The sequence below is a fragment of the Lissotriton vulgaris genome, unplaced genomic scaffold (assembly GCF_964263255.1).
Source record: "Lissotriton vulgaris unplaced genomic scaffold, aLisVul1.2 SCAFFOLD_3944, whole genome shotgun sequence".
Taxonomy (NCBI): Eukaryota; Metazoa; Chordata; class Amphibia; order Caudata; family Salamandridae; genus Lissotriton; species Lissotriton vulgaris.
In genome coordinates, this window is record NW_028246639.1 from 89,860 (window position 1) to 108,571 (window position 18,712).

The 18,712-nt window shown below is 42.7% G+C and overlaps 1 protein-coding gene across 1 annotated transcript in view; it reads right to left on the reverse strand.

The window, feature by feature from the left end:
• LOC147665808 (calcium-activated chloride channel regulator 1-like) overlaps positions 1-18,712 on the reverse strand; it is a 108,061-nt gene that overhangs the window by 64,676 nt on the left and 24,673 nt on the right. The window contains exons 6-9 of the mRNA XM_086949468.1: positions 17,365-17,542; positions 16,872-16,978; positions 15,827-16,054; positions 11,144-11,414 (exon numbers count right to left, since the gene is read on the reverse strand). Of these exons, the coding sequence (XP_086805594.1) occupies positions 11,144-11,414; positions 15,827-16,054; positions 16,872-16,978; positions 17,365-17,542 (784 nt within the window). The remainder of the gene's footprint in view (positions 1-11,143; positions 11,415-15,826; positions 16,055-16,871; positions 16,979-17,364; positions 17,543-18,712) is intronic.

Here is an 18,712-nt window from a genome sequence, read left to right on the forward strand (position 1 = left end):
GCTTTGGATTAAAATGTGGTGGAAGAAAAATAACTCTATTGCCCCTAAAAATGAATTCACTCCACGATGTGGTGACCTGACAAGTAGGGACCGAGGACACTAGGACCCTGTGGGTCATGAGGGAGGTGACCAGGTCACCGGACACCACATCCGGTCAGGGGACAGGAAGAGGACAGATCTGACCAGGGCGACCACGGGGACGGACGTGTGTACAGACAGCTGCATATAGAAAATAATAAAGATTCGTGAGTGTACCAACCTGTGTCCTGTGGGTCATTGTACTGTGTGGTGCCCACTGCGTGGACACGACAACTGGCGACGAAGGGTGAGAGACGAGCCGACGCGCATCTCGACGCCATCGACACGCCATCTGAAGAACCAGGTGCCCACCCTGGATGTGCATGTAAAGAGGAGAGAAAAGAAGCGACATCGGAGCCCACCCGACCGCCTCTGAAGAATCATCCGGCAAACTGCGGTAAGCGCGAAGGAAAGGAGCGCGCGCGATCTCAAAACAGAGGCGCGAGCTCTCGCGAGAGTCTCGGCGGCCATTTTGGGATCAGGCGGCTGGGCCAATCAGAGGCGAGATCTTTGGACCAGGCAAGCGAAATTTCGATCGCGAAATCTCGCGAGAAGACGGCCGCCATTTTAAGAAAAAGGACAATAGAGAAAGAGCCATAGGATAAAGAGAGCGGCCATTACAGAGTGAGGCGAAGAAGAGAAAAGGCAGAAAAACATAAGGAAAAGACAAGGAAAGCCTAGAAAGGTTGAAACAAAATAAAGAAACAGAAGAATAAGAAGAAAAGGGGGAATAAAAGAAGCAAGAGAAAGGAAAATAATAAAAGAGACAAAAAGGAAAAAGGAAACTAGAAAAGGTCAAAATATAACAAAACAGAAGAAGAAGACGAAAAAGAGGAATAAAAGAGACAAAAGAGAAAAGATAATAAAGCAAAAGAACAGAAGAAGAAGAGGAAAAAGGAAATAAAAGAAGAAAGAGCAGATAAAAGGAAGAAGGAAAGCATGGCAGATCCAAAGCCCTGCGCACAATACAGGAGACCACTACCGTTCAACTTATCGGAGCCACAAACAGGAATAAGGTGGGAGAAATGGATCAGACGGTTTGAAAGATATGTAGAAGACACAGATGTAGCAGATGGAAAGAAACTAGGATTACTGTTGAACTTAGCAGGGGATGACGTTGAAGAACTCCTGGTGACACTGCCTACCGAAGAAACAAAAACATATGAACAACTAAAGAAATGTCTAACAACCAAATTCGACCCACAACGAAACATTGACTTTGAACGATATACTTTTACCATTGCATGTCAACAAGTCGGCGAAACACTAGACGACTTCGCAACAAGGCTGAGAAAATTGGTAACACATTGTGAGTTTGACAAATTTGATAACGAGCAAGCAATAAGACTACGGATCATAGAAGGCTGTCGCGACACAGGACTCAGAGCAAGAATACTCAAGGAACCGACCTCATTGGAGAACATCCTGTCACTAGCGAGAGCAGAGGCGAGAGCTACGGAACATGCCAAGGAAATGGAAAGAGGGAAGAGCGTTGAAATCGAAAACGCACACTTTACGACAAACAGATATCGCACAGACCGATGGAAGAATGACTGGAGGGAACAAAAAGAGAGGAGACGACCTGAAGGAACATGCTACAAGTACGGAATGGAATTTCCACACAGAGGTCCATGCCCAGCATTTGGCAAGACGTGCAGAAGATGTGGTGGAAGAAATCACTACGCCAGTATGTGCCAAGGTGCACAATTCAGAGGAGACGACAAGGGGAGAACAGGAAGACAACAGGAATCGACAACAAGACATGTCAGGTATGCCGACAACGAAAGGAGAAGTTCATCACGAGGGTCAGGCGAAGAAGAGGAAGAAGTGAAAGTGGAAAGACTATACCACATGTCGGAGGTCCACACCGAGCGGAGCGAGGAAGAAGAAGCAGGAGAGACAACACAGCCAGCAGACAGAAGCACCAGAGGAAAGACGGACCATGCAAAGATAAGAGTAGGAGCGCATGAAACAGACTTTGTACTGGACAGTGGTGCAACATGCAATGTCATGTGTATATCGGAATACGAGAGAATGGAAGTAAAATCGGCACTGAGAGCGTCCCAGGCATAGGTTTTTACCTGGGGGGCAAGGAAACAAATAACCAACATGGGAAAGTTCACAGAGGAACTGAGATACAAGGACACAATAAAAAAGGAGGACATTCATGTTCTACAAGGCGATGTCCCAGGGCCATGCCTGATGAGCAACAGCACAGCCCAAACTATGGGCCTTATAACGATGACATATAAAAAAGACAACAGACATGCTGAGAGCAAGCAAAGAGAAGACTCAGGGAACAAAGAAAGAGGAAGAGAACAAAAAAGAATCATTGAAGGAACAAATACAACAAAAGGCGGCTGTAGAAAGAAAGGAACAAGAAGCAAAACAGAGGGCAGAGAACAATGACCAAGACGACGAGAGACTGGCAAAAAGGGAGCAGAAGGAGGACAACGGAAGAACAGAAACAAGGACAAAAGCAGTGAGCAACGACAAAGAGAAATAGCGGCTGGCAAACTGAGAGCAGACGGAGGACAACTGAAAAGCAGAAACAAAGATGATGGCAGAAAACGACGACCAAAGAAGGGGTGCAAGGGGACAAAGAAACTACGTAGAAAAAAGTAGGAAGCAGAGACTGGGGAGAAGGGTCGACGAGACTGACAGAACATCTCTCTCTCTCTCTCTCTCTCTCTCTCTCTCTCTCTCTCTCTCTCTCTCTCTCTCTCTCTCTCTCCCTCTCCCTTTCTTTTTCTCACCACAACAACAAGCAAATGCAGTCAAGGGCTGAAGGGGCGGAAATGGTCAAGAAAACAGCATCATGAATATTTGTTTGCAACAAAGGGGGAGATGTGGTGACCTGACAAGTAGGGACCGAGGACACTAGGACCCTGTGGGTCATGAGGGAGGTGACCAGGTCACCAGACACCACATCCGGTCAGGGGACAGGAAGAGCACAGATCTGACCAGGGCGACCACGGGGACCGACGTGTGTACAGCCAGCTGCATATAGAAAATAATAAAGATTCGTGAGTGTACCAACCTGTGCCCTGTGGGTCATTGTACTGTGTGGTGCCCACTGCGTGGACACGACACACACCAACCACCTGCGTAAATTAATCACTGTATACGGGACAAAGATGAGTCACAAGAGGTGGAAGGCCTCCTCCACTGGTACCCTGCCCAGTTCTGCAGCCACTTCCAGCAGCTTCCCACTGCTGCTGCACAGAGATGAGCTGCTTCAGCCTAAGGACAGAGGGAGCTGTTGGCTGGCCGAGGGTGTGAAGTAAAACAAACGTCAACAGACAGCAGCATGCACCCTAAGCATTTTCGGCAAGGCAAGCACACACTTGATCTCATCATTCTGGCAGCCTCGGGCTTGCAGCCATGAAGCCCAGGGCAGAACTTTACAACAGGCACTGGCTGCAGGCTGCTGATTGTGCTAGCCATGACTGCAGGGCACAGTCTCACTTAATTGAAGGCCACAAGTCACTCAGGGCCGCAGCCCCCGTCACCTGATCTCAGTCATTGGCTGAGGGGAGCATGACCAAGAAACGCAGAAAAGCCGGAGCCAAGTGAGTCCCTACGAAGAAGCACAGTTGTCGGATGCCCTCCCCCTCCAGTGCCCAATGGAGGGGTTGCCCTTTCATTCACCTCAGCAGCAGTTAAAGGGCCGCTGAACGATCACATCCTCTTCCACATAAGGTATTCACAACTATACTGGGACATCTGGCCAGAATACAAAATAAAACAAATAGGAACAGACCAGTGCGAGCACAAGGAGAAGCTAAAACACACATGAAGGCTGAATGAAAACAAATTGCACTGACGACACGTGTCGTCAGTGCAGTTGTGATTTTAAATAATCGAATAAAGTGGTTTGACTGACTGAATGACTGACACATGTGTGTGTGTGTTTGTGTGTGTGGGGGCTAAATACTGCACTTGAAGAAGAAACCGGGATGAGGGGAGCGAAGGGGCCCCACTCCTTCCTGCTGTGCTAGGCAGTCACTTCACACCTACTCACTCACAGGGCCCTTTTACTCTGCACTGTACCCTGGAAAATCCACATGGTGCAATCAATTCATCACATCTGCTCAATCTAACAGGAGTCTTTGGGGAGTCTGAGACTCGGGTGACCCCGGTGCACGGGCTGAACTTGGAGCTTCAAGGAAATATGAGGTTCACACAGTATTACCTGCGCTCACAGGGTTTGTTTACCACCCCGCCCGGCTGTCAGCCTCTTCAGAGTCCAGTCCTGCAACACCACTCCCTCCCAATTGGGGTGGGGAGGGTGTTGATGGTCATCATTTTTATTTTACTGCAGTCACATGGCAGTGTGAGGTGCAGTGCCGCCATGGAAACACCAGTGGCAGCAAGGCAGGAATCTCCTTCTTATTGATACATTCTAGCAGCCAGCTGCAGTACTAGCTCAGCCAGCTGAGCCCCAAGCCTGACAGAGCAGTGCGCCCGTACAACGGCACGCTGCCAGCCAGACCAGCTTTAGTTTAGCATAGTATTTATGCAAGAACGCAATTAGTAGGCAGTGCTAACAGCTTTGACAGCTGAGGCAATATGCCTATAATGCGTGACAATGCATTTCAGTGAGGTGATGCAGATCACCACACTGAAATGCGTTAGTCTAACACCTAATGCATGGTACTTGGCAGGACTGTCTTTCGGCGCCTGATTGTCCTGCCATAGGCAAATCATGCCTAGCACACTGGTGCCAAAATTATTTTGCACAAGTATGCAGAGGGGGGGTGGCAGACGAGCTGAAAGAAGAGGATTCTCCCCTACAACTGTGAGGAGCAGGGATGCAGAATGAGACACCACGCCTCTGTGACCTTATTCCTAGGGCCAGAACATGAGGGCATGAGATCAGCCACCATAAGAAGAAAATAATGGAGACAAAAATGTATTACCCGACACAGTGAAAAGCCAACGTTCTAGAAACAAACACCAACTCCTCAAGTGTGAAATGGTCATCCATGAGATAAGCGTCACAGCGTTCACAGTCTCTGTGTCATCAGTCTATGCGATGGACAGGTTACAATTTGACTTGAACCCCGGACCTCATGCAACCAGAACCTACATCTGTTGTGTCTTGTCCGCTTTTGAGTATTGGCACATTTATTACAGGTCCCAGGGATTGTGATTATTACGCGGTATAACTTACATGTGACTTTAAGGAGTGCTACTGGAGTCTTTTGTATCAAGAACATACATCTTTGCCTATGGCAAATTAGATCAATTGTCAACCATCTGTGTTTTCAGCACCTTCATTCAGCAAAATGATCGAAGAACAACAATTACATTTTGTATCATTGACGATGTCCGTGGCACCCTTCTAAGCTACAATACCGCAAAGGTACTTGGCCTGATCTTGTTCGCTCAAAGCATTAACACCAGAGGGGTTAATGCCATTGTCCATGACTTTCAACACTTCTTTGTTGGATTCGAGCATTTGGAAGGGAAGTCAGACAAACTCCACATCAATGAAACTATAAAGCCAGTATCCCTAAAACATAGAAGAGTCTCTTTTCACCTACAGATGAGAGTAGAACATTAACTGGAGCGCCTCGAACAGTTAGGAGAAATTGAGAAAGTTACATGGCCTACACAGTGGGTTTCCCCAATGGTGTTAACCACTCTAGGGGGGTGCGCCTAGTGCAGCTGCACTGGGCACTGACATGGAGGGGGAATGCTATGTTTAGCAATACATTAAGATGTAAAAGCACCTGATGCAGAGTTCCTTGTGCATCCAGCTTTTAGGCAGAAATAAAAAAGTCAAGATAACTCTTGTGATTTATGTTCCACTTAGAGACAGAGATCTGAGTCTTGTGTAATGACAGTTTTGAATCACTATAAAGAAGCCTAGAGGGTTACTATGCCTACTGCAAATAGGAGATCTGTACTTTATGTGTATAGCTGATTTTATCAGTAAAGCCAGACTTTACCGGCTCTTTACAACAAATGAAATGCATATGAGAGAGGGGCAATGGAGAGATAAGGGGCTCTTTTGCCGGGCCGTAGTGATGGCATCTTAAGAGGGGTGGGAGTATAGGGGGTGACGGGGCCGGGTGTCAAAAAGGATTGTCGCACTGGGAGCCACCAGCGCTAAAGCAGACCCTGGGCTTAACCATACTAATATTTATAGACATAAAGTTACCCAACATGGCGACCTGCATGTAATGACACATTACGCCTATCCATTCCGATATACACTCATGTTACACAAAGACAGTTGATATATAACAACATTCTCCACCCACACTGAGCTGCGCTTCAGTGTAACTCCATTCGTGAAAGTCTTTCAAAATGCAATCCATGAAACTTTGAATGGACTGGTGGGAGTCATAAATCTGAGACATTCTCACCCATACCCAATCACTAGAAGAACACAACAAACAACTACACAACACCATCCAGCGACTCTGAGAGGGAAGGCAGTGTTATGCACCACAGAGACAAGGGTGAGTTTCTAAAAAGGATCATCATATTATTTACTTTTTTTATTTTATTTTACAGAGTTTTATATATACCATATAACCCTATTCAGAGATACTTACACAGAGGGCCTGATTCACAAACTGCACTTTGCACAGGGTGGCTTTTCCACTAAGGCTGAGGAGCATCGCCCCCCTGCTCTGAGGGCAGGAGAAAGGAAAATTAAATTATAATAACCCTGTTATTATCTTTTTATTTCTCACTACAGGGCTAGGTTAGGCAGGGCTGGGATTACAGGAGGAGGAGAGGTTTGCACTCCTCAAGTGCACATGACAGTTTGGGCCGCCCTTTTGGGCTGGCCAAACAGTCAGACACAACTTGCATGCTCCACACCAGGCAGTATTACACAGCCTGGTAAGGAACATGCCCAGGTTCCCACTTCCCGTCTGAGCGACCGACCCACGGCACTCAGACAATCACACGCTGCATTGCAGCATTGATTGAGTTAGGGAAGGGCGCCTGTGTGCTTCCTGCTTCTGCTTCTTCTGAGGAGGCGTGGGAAGGGATCAAAGCGGAGGAGAGACAGCGTCTGAGAAAAAGCTAAGCAGGTTTTTTGTCTGTTCGTCTGCCCCCATTCGCCACCCCCATCGCCTGCCAGCTGCCACTGACTTAGTAGTATGTTTTGTTGTACCACATATGCATTACAAAACTTACTACAAAGTACTATTAAAAAACTAAACTTTTGTAGTAACTTACACTGTTGATTAAGTCCCTACCTCAATTATTTTCTATCGGAGGATTTTGCCGTATCAGTGGTTGGGGATTTGTATTGCTGGACTTACTACAAAAGTGTAAGTTACAAAAAAAAGAGTAATTCGCGAAAACCGAAAAGTAATGAAAGTAGTTAACAGTGTAAGTTACATTTGTGAATCAGGCCTATTATGATTACATTAATAAATTCATAGTTTGCCCCTGACAGTTTGGAAGCAACTGAATTTCAACTTATGTCTGAGCATAGATGGCTTGAGTATACAATAAACTGTTGCAGCTCAAGCATTTTAACACTATTTTGCTGGACCTGTATAACTTCTTCTCAAGTGGTCCCGATTTGTATGTTGAACACTTTTCTCAATAGCACTGCATATCAGTCACCCTCATTTTTATCGATGGGTAGTTTGTGACACTCTAAACCATATTGGTCACTACTAGGTTTACAAGAGGGTATAATATCTGACCTTCCCTCTTAACTGGTAGTGGACCTATTATATGGTTAACAGGAATCCCAAATGATGAAGGGCGGTTCCGAGTGGTGACTGATGGGTATCCTGCTAGGGATCACAGGATACTTATCTATGTTTCCTCATAGTTTTCGAATGGGTTGACACAGACGTTTAAAGTTTAATGCACTACACATAGACTTTGTATATAGACCCTTTGACACTTTTGTGTTTCATACGTTCAGTTAGGGAATGTGTCTCTGTATGGTCTTTAAACTCCCTTAGGCCCTCCTTCACCTTATTGTTCTTTCTGAACACATGTAAATACATGAGGTGCCCAGCTAACTAGCTCTATCAGTACCTGATGATATACAATTGGCCATCTGAAATTGGGCCACACCATAAGACTACAACCAACTCTATATATTTAATATGCACACATGCAACCTACCACTGATATACTATCACACACTGCAAAATACACATTGTCAGAAAATAAATAAATTCATACATGGTTATGAAGGTACAGTCACATTTTCAGAGGGTATGCACTCCAACAGATGATGTCAGACATTAATCAGTAATGTTGTCAGAGGCTTTGTCCCAGTTACATACACATAAACAGTTTCAGAAACACTCATTCAATCTCAGACACCATCACAATTAAACGTACACAGGCCCTGTAACATATAATAGCACTATCACATACTGTCAGAAAGCAACTTAAAACTTGGATATTCGATAAGTAAAATACCCCGCCTCACCCAAGCGCCTTGAGACCCTCTGGGTGAGTAGTGCGCAATACAAATCTCTGAACTTGAACTTGAACAATGCCAAATCCATATGCAATCACTGTCACACAGACATCTTCTCATACATAACCTCATTAACAAGCATACTCTGTCACAATAAATAGCTTCTCTCTATCCCTCAAACACACACACACACACAGAGCCATCCAGCCACATAGACATCTGTATCTCTCACACAAAACAATCATTTTGTGCATAGACCATAACATATTCTGTCATACAGTAACATACACTGACATACAGACACACACTACACTAAATAGATGAGGAGAGGAGTCTGGACAAAGCTAGGTAAAGGAGGGTCTCTGCCCAAGGGCAGGTTCAGCTGAGAGACTCTTAGTAGCCATTTATTATTTATGTTGAGGGATTCTTATGGTCGAGGTGCAAGCTGCTGTTTGCTGGTAATTATACCTGTAAAATCTCAAGGAAGTCACAATTTCTTTTAGCATGGTAAAATACTAATTGACATGGATTTTGATAATCATGTGTTTTGTTGGTAGGAAATATCTCTTCTCATTCGTTACTAATTTCAGTCACTGAAGCTACCACAGTGTTCAAAGGGGAAGTAATAATAAACAATCAAATGGCTGGGCAACAATGTAAATTCAATACCAGACAAGAACATATTATTGGTTTCCCAAATTGTGGGAATAAAGTACTGTTCAATGCAGTCTCATTTTCAACAAGCTTTGGAAGAGCCAATCTTGTCTATGAGAGTTATTGGCAACATTTTGCAGACACTGTGTACAGGAGCACAGATACTTTGCAGTGGGGCTAAAACTAATTTAGAAAAGCACTATAATGCAGTCAGGGCTAATAGGCTTTTTTTCTTTAACAAAAAGGGCATTAGCACAGTATACACCATAGTCCTTTTTTAATTATTATTTTTCGCCTGGCTGCACAACAGCCAGGTAGCTATACAACATGGCTCCAAATCATTGCCAAAGTCGGCAATGTCCATGCTGTCCAGTAGGAACAAACGGCAATGGCAGAGCAAATATTCTCAAAGGCGAAACATATTGGTTTACCAATGTTTATTGGGGCTCGGCACAACACTTATGCTATTCTGAGTAAATCAGGTAATCTCCCTATCAGTGAAAAAGCAAACAAAATATAACATTCAACATAAAATCCTATCACATAAAGAACGCAATTGCGTCCATGTCCATGTATTAGTGAAAATACATTTGGAAGCAGATACCCTGGGTTCTCACAATAAAAGCAGATAACATCAGTAGTCTCCATAAACATACATTTGAAATGAAAAAAGGGCTTCTTTGATGTGGCATAGGAAAACATAGCTGCAAATGATATGAAGTTCAACAAGGATGACAGGGAAGAAAAAAAAAGTTGTACCTAAATCACAGTGTGATCAGGAGAAGGGCAGTAATCAAGCTGAAGCAATCAGTACTTAGTCTGTGCTCCAGCCAAAAGAAGAGGAAGTGAAGCCAGCACAAACTAGTCAATTAGAAGGCAGCATATAGGAGTGACTGTGAAGTCAACAAATGTTTAACAATGGGTGATTGAATGCCCTTTGTTGCACGTGGAGTGAATGCAGTGCCACAAGCAAGGCCTAAAAAGGGGGTGAACACTATCATTTGCCACCCTACCTTTAACACCCTGCAAACAAAGCAAAATTGTTTATTGCCTTTCATGCACATTGAACATTTCAGAACGTGCAGCCTAATTCTTGCAATTATTAGAGAAGCATTCTTTCCAGTCTGTCAATTTATTTGGGTAATAGGACATTAACCGTAGTGTACCTTTCTACAAGAAAATACTTTAGACAACTGGCATTTATCGCATCTCAGTTATAGTACAAATGATGCTTAATGTTTGCAGCCAACTATTATAAGAAGAGTCGTGTACATACCTCTGTGTAAATGTACGCTGCTATGTGAAAGGTTGATTTATGTTAGTGAGAATTTCTGAGATAGATTATTTGAAGCATTTCATGTATCATGTTACTAATGTCAAAATATAAATTTTCCTGTCAAAGGAAATGTTCCGCATTGCAATCATTTAGAGGAGGCTATAAGATATTTGTTTTTAATCGAAGTTGTTTTGTATTAGGTCTTTTTTAGTTTTATTCGGCATCAGTATTTGCTCTTTAAAGAGAGACAGAGTTTAACTGATTCATGTTGCTCTACTATCAACCATTATAGACCTTCTGGTTAAATTGTGTACTTCTATTATACAAGTGAATTATCTTTAATTCTTAAGGTCAAATATCAATAAATAAGCATGTTGGTGTACCCATACAACATTGTATAATATAAGAGATAATGAAACTGAAGATCCAAGGCGTTTGTCTATCTCATGGTTGTAATGTTTCTCTTTGTGATGCAGGGCAGAAACATACTTACAACATCTTGAGTAGAACTTATGCAGGTGGTTATCCAAGAGGTATTGAGGTTATAATTATCCTTCCTAATTATACTGTGCATATCAAATGACATATACAGAAATCATTTTAATATTTATAATTGATTGAATCTTAATGGAAATCCTATTCACCCTTCCCCTCTGCACAATCCTACCATCACATAAACCTACATAAATACATGTAGAAAATAATTTTTATATTACCTGAACCATCATCAACAAGATCCAGTGTAACTGGTTTTCCAGATGTTAGTTCAATAATTGCAGTCACATTTGCACCTAAGACAGGTGAAAAGCCTCTGCTAACATCTGCATATACAACCATCGGATTTGGAAAATTGACTGTGTCTTGACTCATGTGGGCATTGACAGTTATTGGGGGAGCATTGCTATTTGCTGCACGGGATGTCACAACCATACTGTAAACTTGAGTGGTTGCAAGTGTATTATTGAATACATATGTCCATTCACCAGACTGCAAGCAAAAACAAACATAAAAGTAAAATTAGAGTCATGTAGAACCCAGTCCATATGAATGTTTTTATCATAACTTCCAAAATTATTTCTCAAGCATCATCATATACTGTGGACTACAGATAACTTCAAGTGTTAAACTTTGATTTGTATTCACTCATGATATGAGCAGTGCTCTGACACTCATATTGCTTAGGTCCATGCATTATACAATGGGCCTAAGTATTCCGTAGAGGAAGCCCCCATTATCTACGCTGAAGGAATACTTCCCCTGACAGCCCATCAAAGTAAGAGGCGTTTAGAGGAAGAACTTTACAACATCTTCCACATCCAGGATGAGGGTGTAACGTTTTTTTCCTACTATTCATCGCCATCAAAAACCTGCCACCGAGCGACAGGAAAAAACCCATCAATAACCCCCACACCATCAGAGAAATCACTCAGGATGTGTGTGGAGGGGCATTATTGTTTTTTTATTTGTCACAAACAAAACGTCAGTTTGGAAGTTTGAGTTTCGAAAACAAGAAAAATGTGAAAAGTCTGATGACCGTCCATCATGGTCGTTGATTCCATCAGTCTAACTTCTAATAATTTGACAGGAATTTCCTTGACGATAATTACTATCAATGTACAGAGTTGTCTGTAAAGTTGGTGGTTAACTCTTAATTTGGCAGAAGGTGGTCCCTCGGGATGGCAGAGATAATGACCTCCACCATCCTGACTGAGTTCCCTCCATCCACCACATTTTAAATCAGAACATTACTGATGTTAGTATTCTGTTCATTCAAGTTAATCAAAAAGAAATCTGGAACACCATTTTGCAAAACAGTACAACTTCACATTAATTGTAATTGCAAAATATAGTTTGATAAACAGTCACATTTGTTTGGAAAATTCCTAAATTTTCCATCTACTTTTTAATCGACTCATACTTTACACCCCTTACACTTTTGCAGTTTTCTTTTTTTCTATCTTTTAAATAATTAAATTTTTTGTAAACAAAGCCTGATCATTAAAGTCTTTAGTTTCTTTGCTAGCTGGATAATTAAAGTGGCAACAAGCGTACCTCATCCGTGTTTTGTATTTGAACGGAATATAAAGAACTTGAGCCAGGCAGGACACCATTTAATTGTCGCCTAGCTGAACTTTAGAATGGTATATAACTTTTCTACAAAGGATGTACAATTATGGCAATCACTATTTGTAAATTAAGGTACTGCCACCACTGTGGTGGCTGATTTTGTGTCAATGTTACTGTAAGAAATTGGGGTGTTGGTTGACTGGAATCTGAGCAATGGTCAAGCAGTAACCGCAAACCTTGTCAGGGTGAGTGTACACAGGCCAACCCTAAATTAACCTGTGTTCATTCCCTTGGTAGCTTGGCACAGAGCAGTCAGACTTACTTCCAATGAAATGCATAAACTGTTTGGGCAAGACTTCAAACAGTAATGAATTGAGAGGACCACACAAAATACATCCGACACCAGATTTGACACATAGAGTAAACTTTACTAAATAGAATGAGACCAAACCAGCACAATTCTAATTGGTAGAACAGGAGATATGTAATTTTAGATATCTCAGTAAAACGCCAAAAAGCACTGTGGCTAGCTGGTCGAAAAATATTGGGACAAAGGCACAAGTTCAGGCCACCTGTTATGGAGTGCATTCTGGCTACAGGGATCAAGTTAAGCTCACTGAACAGAGTACCTTAAATACTGGTTTGCGAAGCGCTAAAAGGATTCACGTCGAAGATGTGTCAACCAACCAAGGCAGTGTGTTGGTTCTAAGATGTGGTAAGGATGCAATGTGAGGTAGTGTGTGGTTGTTGAGGATTCCATTGACAGAGGCTTACAATGCAAAGTCCGGCATCGAGGATGCGTTGTACCATGGGCGATGCGTAAGGTCCGAGAAGCTCTACAGCTGCGATCCAGGGTTCGGCATAGTTGTCGAGGCTGTCATCAAGGAGGGATGAGAGGGCTGCATCAAGAATGTGTTGTGCTCTGGTTGTTCCGAGGAGGCTGCAGCTTCGAAGGCAATGCAGGTCTTAGTGAGAATTCCAATCCACACAACAGCTGCAATATATAGGTTCTGCTTAGGGTTGAGCTGTGCAACAGAGGAGATTTGTTGGTTCCTCTGGGTCCACAGGGGCTGGGAGAGCACCTAGGCCCTCTTCCAAGGGCCTTGGACTGGGGTGGCATCACTTAGCAGGGTAGACTCACAGATAAAAAAGTCCAGGTGCAGTTGCGGGGTGGTTGGAAGTCTGTTATGTCCCTGAGGCTTCAGATCAGGGGGCCAGACAACTAGCCCTTAGAGTCATTCTTGGGTTCTGGGTTCATGAGATGCAGGCTGAGTCCTCCTCACCCAGACAAGAGGGCAGTAGGCCAACACAGTAGCGCAGCAGTTCCTTCAGAGCAGCAGCCCAGCAGAGTGACAGTCCCTTCACCAGAACATCAGTGGTGTGGTCTGAGGTTCAGTATATAAAATCAGTTCTGCCTTTGAAGTTGGGCAAACTTATAGAGGCGTGCCTTTGAAGTGCACAGGTGCCCTGTCTACCTGGACGTGGCCCCAGACTAACTACAGGGGTTATGCTGCCCCTTGTGGGGAGACAGGGCACAGCCTGTTCAAGTACAAGTAGGGCTGTGCCCAGCTCCTCCCTCCCGTACTGCCAGTGATGGCCCATCAAGGCACACCTAAGCTCTCTATTGCGTGTAACTGTATAGGAGAAATCCACAAAGACCGACTGTCATCTACACCCAGTTATGTGATGCAGTGAGATATTGCAGGCACCAAATAGTTAAGGCAGGAAAATGCCAACTTTCTATGAGTGGCTTTCTTAAAATTATAATTTCAAATACGACGTCATCATGAGAGAGGATTTCTCAATACAATTCCTAAGACACCAAACATGAACAAGCTACCTGCTCTCATTTGGAAAAGATAATTTAGCAAATATAATAAGGTAACTCCAATATTACTCTATGGGAGAGGTATGCCTTACTGTAGTGAAAAATGAATTTAAGAGTGTTTCACTACTAGGACATGTTATACTTAAAAGTATATGCCCTACTTTTTAAATACATTGCACCCTGACCTCTGAACTTTCTATGGCTTACCCAAAGAGTGACTTATATATATTAAAAAGGGAGGTCTGGGTCTGGTAAAATGTTTATTTTTTCAGGTCGAAATGGCAGTTTAAACCTCCACACACACGGGCTGCAATGGCAAGCCTGGGACTTGTTTAAAGGGGCTAATTAAGTGTGTGGCACAATCAGTGCTGCAAGCCACCTTGTAGCATTAAATTAACAGGCCTGGGTAGTGCCACCTTACTAAGGACTTACAAGTACATCTAACATGCTAATTGGGTATAAGCAAATCTAACCGCGTTTTAAGGAGCGAGCACAAGCACGTTAGCACTGGTTAGCAGTGGTAAAGTGTGCAGAGTCCTTAAGCCAGCAAAAAGAAAGTCAGCAAAACCTAAGGATTGAAGGAAATCAGGTAGGGGATTTAGGGGAGAACCACGCCAAGGATGCCAGGTCTAACCCTTAGTGAATGTTAGCAAGCAGGCAATGGGATAACATTCACTGCTCCATGGAACCTCAGCTTTCCCCTTCTCAATAACCCTTCTCATTGTGCATCCACTGTCATCCTATTGAAGCCTTTGCCCCTTGAAGGGACAGAGACTGAATTAACATAATTTTGTAAATGGCACTGCAAGGACGGAGTTCAGCCGTCAGCAAACAAGAGGGTTGAAGGGAACAAATTAGTGGGTAAACCACAACCAAGGATGCCAGGTCTAAAGGTTACATAGTTAGGTAGTACTTGAAGTACAAGAATCTCGATTTCCATTGGGGTTGATTGCAAGAGTATGACACATTAATTTTTTTTAGCCTAAAAATTGGCAGAGTCAGAGGAATCTCTTGGATAAGATCTGACTCACCCAATGAAATATATTGTGCCTTATTTGTACTTGCTAAATTACAATATTCATTATCAGCAAACTCCAACATTGTAGATACCCTCTGTTAATGCAGCTATACATATTTCAATTGGTGATTCTCACTTGTGTACTCTGATCACTACTGATGACTTACCAGGTATTAGGGAGAAGTAATGGCAATTTTCTTGGAATCACATAAATATACATGGCTGTGTTTTACTTACCTTTTGGTTCTGACACTGAGGACTCTCAAAGCTCTACCACAAACGAGGTTAGGAAATGAGGGGTGCTTGGAGCACAAACATGGCCACAGGAGCCTGAAAATGAGTGATAATCTGACCTTTTGCAAGATTTAAGTTTGATTGCTGCACTATAATACAACTAATAAAGATTTTATTAGAACCAGCATAATGTATTGCACATTAGAAAGCCATATTATATAACGAGAGGACAAGACAGTACATAATCCTTACCATTGCAGTCCCTGGGATTTGGAGGCGTGCCGTATGGAGAACTGAATCCTGCACAAAGTCTTTGATGGTGTAGATTTTGTTACTTGGATCTTTGACTTGAATCAGTGGCAGAGTCCCATCAGGTTGCCATGAGATTAAAAAGAATGTATCATTCCCGACAGTGCTGTCTAAAGCCACAGTCCCTCGTAATAGCTGGCCAGGCTCAACTGCATCAGCAATACTTTCAAGCTAATGTTAAAGAAAGAAGACAAAACAGTGCTTTATAGTCAGAGCCAAACATGAACAGTTATTGAATATAACATTTAAACAGAAAATAGTATTGTAATCTTTTCATGTTTGCACGGAGCTACGTGATGGCGATTTTTAAAAATTCAGAAACTCATCCCTTAGCTACTTTCCTATTCATTATGTTTCAGCATAGTTATGAGTCACTTACAGACTACTCTTTGGCCGTAAACCGCCATTGAAGTGCACAGTGGACAGTGGCCATTCATTGCGGGTTGGACACAAGGCCCACCACAAGCCATGCATAGTCGTGGGTGGCTGGCCCCCCACTGCTGTTTAGGCACAAGGACCTGTTGCACGTAGAATGGATAAAAATATACACAATCCATGACTCACCCAACAGCCACGCACATTAAATGTCTCTTATTCTCTCCCCAATAGCTCTTACCAGCTATCCATGTTGCAACAACTAGTCTGAAGGTAGGGAATGTCAAATTCACTCAAAGCTAATTTTCTCTCCTCCTCTTCTGCCAGTCTGGCTTGGGTGCTATGTGGTCTAGTCAGTGATCATCTTTGAGGCTATCCCAACTGCATGATATTGGCTGCTATGTGGCTGGGGCTATTTCAATGGTTCATTAAGGTACTGTGAACTGGGGCTGATAGCTTCTTGGGTGGGTATAATGCAGTCATTTCACCCATACGCCAGCAGCAATTGCTGCATGCAGCTTATAGTCTGAAGCTGAGGGCTGGCAAGTTATAAGCTGAAAATTAAATATTAGATGTAGTATTCTATATAAAAGAGTGAATTAGACCAACAAACCTGAATAGATTGTTGTGATATAACTCCACTTCCATCCGAGATTCCACTGAAAGCATCAATTAAACCATTTGAATCAAGCTTGTCTGTTGCAGAAAACTTAAAGCCCTCTGAAATATAGAAATTATTTATAAGTCAAACTATTGGTGTTGCTTTGGGGCTGCTAAAAGGGGACCGTTTTGCATATATGTAGTTCCCATTCCCCTCAAATGAAAAATAAGCTATTTCATTAAGATGGAGGAGAAGGAGGTAGAAGAAGGTGGGTGAAGATGAAGACAGGAAAAGAAGGAGAAACAAGAAAAAAGAGAATTCAAAGGGGTGGAGAAAGGGATGTCGAGGGGGAAATTGGGGTAGTTCTAGGGCCCAATAGCACAACGTCCTCTTTTTCCAAGACATTTCTTTAGAATAGCTGATGCCAATTTTGCACAAACAATACAATTTCCACCACGCACTGACACAAGCGATTAATTTGCCATATTGATCATAAAAATTGCACCTGTCATGTCTGCTAGTTTTTCCAAGTCCTTGGCTGCATTTGGTCCCAGTGCTATTGTGTGAATTGTTGCGCCACTACTCGAAACTTCTCCAAAGCAAGCACTTATACCAGTGTCTTCTCCATCAGTTAAGAGCACAATTTCCGACCCATGCGTATTGCCATCCAATTTTCTGATAACCTAGCAATTGAATGATTTGATAGCAATGACTGACACAGATTAAACTGAAACTCCTTTAAACAATATTTCTGCTTTAATCAGCATGCTAACTCAGAGAAAGGACAAATGCAATTGTAAAACACTGGCTCAGAGAATGTTAGGGGCATATTAGCTAGAACCTCGTTAAAATTATCGCTGTTTTAGCGGCATGCAACGTCCGCTAAAATGGTGATAATGGGCTGGTTAATATGCGTTATAGAATCCCAATAGAAGCCCAGGTGAAATTTCCTGCCCATCTAACCTGGGCTTCTATTGAAGCTCTATGACCCATATTAGCAAGCCCATTATCGCCGTTTGAGAGGCAGTTTCCTGCCGCTAAAACAGCGATAATTTTGACAAGGTTCTAGCTAATATGCCATGTTAGTTTTACTAATTAAATACTTACTGGCAACACTGAGGCCTCTAACGAAGGCAACCATCTACTGTAGTATGCACTGTCCCTCTCCATGCCTGGTGTACCATCAACTGGGTACACTCAGCACAAACAAAGACACTTCACAGTGGTACATACAACATCAATGGTCCCAAGTGCAGTTGCAAACTAAGATGAGAGTAAGAAGGGTTAATGTATGGAGTTCTGGATTAAGGAAAGCCTTAGGGAGGAGTGCTGACTGTAGAGGCTGACGTGTTTCAGGTGATTATGACTGAAATAATGAAATGCACTATTCTTTAATGCTTGTTTATTGCTGCTACAAGCATTGGCATGGCTGTTTGTGCTTAACATTTAAGTTTCAGCACTTTTACTGCAATCTGTTCTAGCGTTTTAAGATATACTTGAAAGTCAATGGACACCTTATTTGAAACTGCTTTTCAAATGTTGATGACAGTACAATGGGAGTGTATCTGGGAATGCTCCTAATACCAGTTAAATAAAAGCAGTAGCAACAGATTTCTAGAAAACAAGCATGATTTAAATATGAAAATGTATGACTGGACCAATGCATTTTAAGAGTTTCATTCATAATCAAGTATCCTTTATTTCATTTGGTTGCTAGGGAGAGGTTCACCAAGGAGCTTTTTTCAAGGCTGTAGATAAAACAGAAAGAATGGTTAAATTCTAAGTGACCATATATAAAGAATGATTGGTGTCTACAAATCTATAGTAATTTATCTTTCCTAGCAGTATAAATG